This window comes from Vipera ursinii, assembly GCF_947247035.1.
Source record: "Vipera ursinii genome assembly, chromosome: Z".
Taxonomy (NCBI): domain Eukaryota; kingdom Metazoa; phylum Chordata; class Lepidosauria; order Squamata; family Viperidae; genus Vipera; species Vipera ursinii.
This window is the reverse complement of record NC_139517.1, coordinates 108,556,179-108,563,043: the sequence shown is the minus strand read 5'-3', so window position 1 is coordinate 108,563,043 and position 6,865 is coordinate 108,556,179. Positions and strand designations below refer to the sequence as shown.

At 39.7% G+C, this 6,865-nt stretch overlaps 1 protein-coding gene across 1 annotated transcript in view; it reads right to left on the bottom strand.

The window, feature by feature from the left end:
• Positions 1-1,132: 1,132 nt before the first annotated feature.
• The window catches only part of GPR158 (G protein-coupled receptor 158), a gene marked incomplete at both ends in the record, with an annotated part of 172,116 nt that continues 166,383 nt past the window's right edge, over positions 1,133-6,865 (bottom strand). Inside the window, 3 exon segments of the mRNA XM_083378725.1 lie at positions 1,133-2,584; positions 6,281-6,432; positions 6,435-6,504. Of these exon segments, the coding sequence (XP_083234851.1) occupies positions 1,133-2,584; positions 6,281-6,432; positions 6,435-6,504 (1,674 nt within the window).

The window sequence follows — 6,865 nt, the reverse complement described above, 5'->3', positions numbered from 1 at the left end:
AATAACAATTAAAATAGCAAACCCCAATATAAATCATGACAAAAAGTGTTTTCTTATAAGCTGCTAAGACCTTACAGGGGTGGGTGGGTGTTGAAATAAACAAAGGTCTAGCACAGGGTTTAAAGTTAGACTGCAACTTTAGATATCTGCAGATTGCATAAATGTGTTGTGTCACATAATCATATCAAAGTTATTTGCAAACAGTATACAAACTGGAATGCTTTAATATGAGACACAACCACATACATATGTTCATAAGAAAAACAGAGCTATTATATAAAAATCTAATTAAGGGAACACATTAAGTTAGCCATGCCGTTGAGATTAAGGAGAGGGGAAAAATGTAGTTTCTGGAATGGGTAACATCTCCAGATGTTAAAAAAATAGATTTTTCTCTAGCTGGTGCTCTCCAGATGTCTTGAACTCAGGCTGAATACCTTGCTGTCTCAAAGAGCAGGACAGTGCTCCCTATTTTCATATATAATAGCTAACTGGATTGGCAATGTTTCTTTAACATTGGAAATGGGAAATAGCCTCTTCCAATCAAGGCTATAAGGCATTCAAAAGAGGCTGCCTCATCATCATAGGGCACATTGCAACCCTCTTAATTTCCTCATCAGCACCATCTCTTACCTTCCTTGGAGGGGCATTATGGAATTGAAGTCCAGCACATCTGGAGAGTTCCAGGTTTGGGAAGGCTAGTTTCAAGATTTATCTGATTCTAGGCCTTTTGTGAGGGTTTTTTTTTTAGTAGAGAATGAATTTCTGCCCATGTTAAATCAATCATAGCCTTAAGGACTAGTGTAACGAATGTTAAGATATTCTTCTTGCCAATCCCATAATATTTTACAAAAAAGAAAGAAAGAATTACTAAAGGAAGGCATATTTTTCACTCATCTGAAATGTAAACTTGTTAGGGGCACGAAGGGGCTTCATGTCCTGAATTGCACTGATAACATTGTTGGCACTCAAGAAAAAAAGAAAAGACAGATTGATGTTTGCTTAGTTCCTATGTGCATCTCGACTGGTGAAATGAGGCTTCTTTAGAATTTGCAGGTTGTACTAATTTTTACCCCCACTGCTCCTATCCCCTCCCTTCTTCTGTGGTATCTCTTTTTCACAGTCTGTCTTCTTATTTTTGATGTGCCTCTGTTTTATTTGAGCTTAAGTTGGTTGCGTTTGATAAAGCTGTATTTTTTTCTGCTTTGGGTAATTCTGGCCCCTCATATTCCCAAGGGCAGATTTCCACACGAGACATTAAAAGTTTCTGTGAGTTATTGGTTGCTGATCTAGCAGGATTAGAAGGAAATGCATTCCCCTGTGGAGAGGAAGATGCATGTTTTGTTTGGATTTCCAATTTATTGGTAAAATCTTTCTCTGTGGTTTGTACGGTTGCTTTGGGGAGCATGCCCTTGGGATCTCCAGCACAAATGCTCTCTGTATAATGTTTATTATTAATATTTTCACTTTTTGTCCCAGAAATGTCTTGCAGACTGCAATTTTTTTCTTCTTCCACCCCATGTTCTTCTTGAATCTCCCAAGGACATATGTCAGCTTTTTCTGTGCTCTTCTGAAGGGGTATCTGATACTCTTCAGCAGTCTTAGGTTGAGATTGGCCCTTTGTTTGAGAAGGGTGGACAGTTTCTGAGTCAGAGGAAGCAATAGAGACGTGCTTTTGAATTTTAGAATCAGAAAGCCCAGTCTCTGGGATCTGGTCATGGATTTCCCAAGGACAAATTTCTCCTATGTCAATACTTGTCTTCAGTGGGCATTTACCAGCTCCTGCATCAAGATTGGACTTTTGTTGTTTCATTATCCCAGATTTATGAGGCTTCTTTGACTCTTCAGCTTGGGTTGAATTTCTTCTATTGGAATCTTTATGGTCAGTCTTTTCAGAGCTGCTGTATTTTTTGCTGACCTCTTTGCTCTTTGGTTGAGACTTGTGAGATTTGACACTTTCTTCATTTTGGGTTTTCCCTGCTAACCCCAGAGTTTTCTCTTTGGCACTGGCAATAACACTAAGTGATTTCTGTAACACAGATGTTCTTGGATGGAGAGGTTTCTTATCTGCACTTAAATTGTGAGCACTCATAGATTTGCACACCAGGGGAACATTTTCAGTGGACACAGCTTCAGTTTTTTCTGCAGGTTTTTGGGTTGCTTTGTTTTCTGAAAGAGAATCCAACAATGATGTCTCTGCAGTTGAAATAACCTCCCCACTTTCTGTGGTTAAGCCTTTTGACTCTTCAGTTGGGTCTCGGACATGGTCATATGTGCTGTGGGACTTTTTTAAGGAGAAAACTCTGTTTCTCAAAGATTCCTCTTTTGGTTTGATGTGTCCACTAGAATCTGGTGGGTTTTTTCTTGTCATGGCAATGTTTTTTGAACTCCCATGTTCCAGAAAATCTTTTTCCTCCCGTGAACATTGCCTAGTGACAGTCTCAGGAATTTCAGTAATTCTTCTCATGATTGAGCGACCCAAACCTTTTTTTGAGCATCGCTTTTTCTGGAGGTGTGGATTGTTGGTGATCATTTTTTTCCTTTTATAGATCTCCAACTGAGCATACAATTTTTTCAATTCATCCTGCAAAGTAATAGGCAAAATGAGTAACGATCATATATATTCTGCAAAAGTCAACCTAGAATGGAAAATGGAGAAGCCAACTACAAATCCATGGGTAAAATATCTTCATCTATCAATTGGTATAAATTGCTTAGGATCATTTAAACAAGTAGCATGTAAATAATTGTAATAAATCAATAAGTAAAAAAGTAAATATAATTTTCCATGGATGTGCAATGGTTAGGATGCAGTATTTCAGGCTAACTCTGCATTCCACTAATCCAGGAATTCAATCCTGACCGGTTCATGGTTGACTCAGACTTCCATCCTTCTGAAGTCAGTAAAATGAGGAACCAGATTGTTGGGGGCAATATGCTCTTTGTAAACTAGTCAGAGAGTACTGTAAAGGACTTTGTAGTGGTACATAAGTCTAAGTTCTATTGCTATAACCCATGTGAGTGAATGTATGTGTGTTGAAGATTTCTAGAATCTACCATCAGGTGAATTCTTAAATTAGTAACTTAGCTAATCATTATCTTACAATTTCTCAGCCATTATCTTACAATTTCTCAGTTTCACAAATAATGTAGATTGTTATTTTTTGCTATCAACAGTTATCACTACCAACTTATCAGTTTGCATAAAATAAATAGTTGGTGTCAAACTTAATTCATATTCCATGTATCAATTTTCTTGGTTTAAAACTCATTTGGATTTCTGCAGTCCCTATCAAAATACAGGAGATCATCTGTTCTGAAAGAAAAAGGAAGTGAGAAACTAAATTCAGTCTTTTTCAGATTCTCTCTTCCTGAATAGATAATCAGCAGAAATTACGTGCAGCCTGTTCCCCCATTTATATACAGTATGATTTTTCTTATAGAAAAAATGTTATAGAGAACAGGTATCATGATCCTGAAGCTTTTGAATACAGGCATAGAATTCATTTTCATATATGAATTTGCACATATTAAGAATCAACTCTAAACCACTTTGATCTCACACCTTCAACTGGACCAGGGAACCAAACTGATTTCTTTCTGCCTCTATGTCAGTTTATTTAAAACCAATGCCATTTCCCCCTTGAATTACTGTGGACCTGCAGAACATATGAGCACTTTGTTTGCCCATGATAAGAACTATTGCTCACTCTGCATCCTAGGTCTTGTAGCATCCTATTCCTGATGAGTGTCTGTAGACATTGTTTATAATTTATCTCCTGTTATCTTCATACCAGCCACATATCAATGAGCAACTAATATTTGCTTGTGCGTATAGTTAGCGATATAAAGGGGGGAAATGCCATTATAGCTGCAAGAAGCTTTTAGATGTACTAAGAATAGCAGCTTGGCAGCCAGGAGCTTCCTCTTATAGTGATTACTCAGATTTTGAGAGGAGCAAACAAAAAATGCACCTAGCTTAAAGACTAGGAGGAGGTCCTAATAAATTATTTCCCTTTTGTATGTACTGGAGATAAAGAGAATTTTGATACTTTAAGGAAGGTGATGCTTCAAAATAGGACACTACTTGAGCGGCATTCTTGGCAACTCTTTATTGATCAGCTGGAGGGAATGCAGTGCTTTTTACTTGTTCTTAAGATTTTTAGGTTGGCAGAAGTGAAGACAATTGAAAGTTGGCCTCATATAACTTTTTGAAGGATTAGCAATTGAAACACTTAAAAAAACTTAATGGAGCCAGTAGTGAGTTGAATGTCAATGCACAATTAGTAACTCCTTAATTGGAGATAACCCAGACCCACAAGTCATCAAGTCACAATCACTAATGTTACATTACATTACATTGGGCAAAGCTTAAGGATGACCCTTTTCTTTCTTCCCCATAATAACTGTAAAATTTCATTGACCCATAAAACCTTGCCTAAGAGAGATAGTTAGCTCCATGATAATAAGTTGTTTCTAAGGCTTTCCAATTAAGAATTCTACTTGGCTCCCTCTTTTTCATTAGTGAAAGTCTGATTTTTGTGATTGTCAATGTATAAATGAACTCAATCAAATCTCAGTCCATGGCAGATCAAATTGGTTATTCCATAGACTTGCAGCTATCTGTCTATTATTTCATTTCTTTCTATTATTTATTTATTTATTTATTTATTTATCATTTATTTATTTATTTATTTATTTGATTTCTATACCGCCCTTCTCCCGAAGGACTCAGGGCGGGGTACAGGGCAATAAAATGCAATAAAAATACAATATACAAAAAGTTAAGATAAGAATTAAATAGAATAGCCCAATTGCAGTAAAAGTTAATTAAAATTACAATTAAAATACCCCAAACCCATCAGACCAGCCCGGCTTGTTCAAATAGGTGAGTTTTCAGGTCACGGCGGAAGGAGCGAAGGTCAGGAGCCGTCTGGAGCTCAACCGGTAAATGATTCCAAAGGTCTGGTGTGCCCACAGAGAACCCCCTCCCCCTGGGGGCCACCAGCCGACACTCTCTGACCGACGGCACCCTGAGGAGGCCCTCTCTGTGGGAGCGCACTGGACGAAGGGAAGTTGATGCCGGCAGCAGGTGCTCCCGTAAGTAATCCGGACCCATGCCATTTAGGGCTTAATAGGTCATCACCAGCACTTTGAATCTCACCTGGAGGGCAACTAGAAGCCAATACAGCTCGTGGAGTAGAGGTGTTACATGGGAGTATCGGGAGACCCCCAACACAACTCATGCAGCCACATTCTGCACCAGTTGAAGCTTCCGAGTGGTCCTCAAGGGCAGTCCCATGTACAGAGCATTGCAGTAGTCTAAATGAGAGGTCACGAGCGCATGAGTGACTGTACGCAAGGCATCCTGGTCCAGATAGGGTCGCAACTGATGCACCAGGCGAACCTGGGCAAAGGCCCCCCTAGTCACTGGTCCTATATGATCTTCCAGGGAGAGCTGTGAATCCAGGAGGACATCCAAGTTGCGAGCCCTATCTACAGGGGGTAATACCTCACCCCCCATGGTTAAAGATGGAATAACCTGAATTTCCCGAGATGCCGGCACGTACAACCACTCAGTCTTGTCGGGATTGAGCCAAAGCCTGTTCCTCCCCATCCAGACCCGAACCGCCTCCAGGCAACGGGACATCACATCGAGGGCATCACTGGGGTGGTTTGGGGTGGAGATGAAAAGCTGGGTATCATCAGCATACTGATGATACCCGACCCCAAAACCACGAATGATCTCACCCAGTGGCTTCATATAGATGTTGAACAGGAGAGGCGAGAGAACCGATCCCTGAGGAACTCCACAAATGAGAGGTCTCAAGGTCGATCTCTGTCCCCCTGCCAACACCGACTGCGAGCGTACCAGGAGGTAGGAGGAGAACCACTGCAAAACAGTGCCTCCCACTCCCAACCCCCTGAGACGCCGCAGTAGGATACCATGGTCGATGGTATTGAAAGCCGCTGGGAGGTCTAATAGGACTAGGGCAGAGGAGCAACCCCTGTTCTGAGCCCACCAGAGATCATTCACCAGGGCGACCAATGCCGTCTCTGTATTCTATTAAGGCATGGAAGGTGGGGGTGGCTATAAAGTAAGTATTCTATGCAGTCCAAAAATATAATACATAATGCTGTTTTAGTTAATTTGGAATATAATTAACTATATGATAGATTTTATGAGAACTAATTTTAGAATTTTATCTAAACAAAATTGAAGACCTTCTGTAAAGATGTTTTAAATAACATGTACTAAATTTACTAAATTGGCAAGTACCCTAATATCTTCTGGATCCAAACTATGCTCACTCCATGCTGAATTGATACTGCTATTCAGATAAGATCCAGATCTCCCCATGTCGAGCTCATCTTCATAGACTTCAGTAGCCAAATCATCTCGTGGATTATTGCTTGAACGGGAAAACTGTAAAAATACATTAGGTTTTTGCTAAATAAATATAAGAATGTGTAAGCATAAGAAAGAAATAAAGGAATGTGCACCTGTTCCTCCACCCACCTGAATTTCATTTGGGAAAATTTGTAAGGCACATTTTGACATTCAAAAACTTAATATTAGACTGTTTCCTAATTAAATGAGGATTAGTTGCTGGATATCAGTCTGTTGGAAATCAAAGTACATGTTATCAGGCAAATTAAAGATCAGAGCTTCTAGGGTTACAAAGATGTTTGGACAGGGACACATTAGATTCCAGCTAGTCCTCTAGTTACAACCACTCATTAAACGACTGTTCAAAGTTATGACAGCACTGAATGAAGGGGACATAAAACTGGTCTGTAGCCATTGCAGCATCCCCCATGATTGCATGAGCATGACTTGGATGCTTAGCAAGTAGCCAGAATT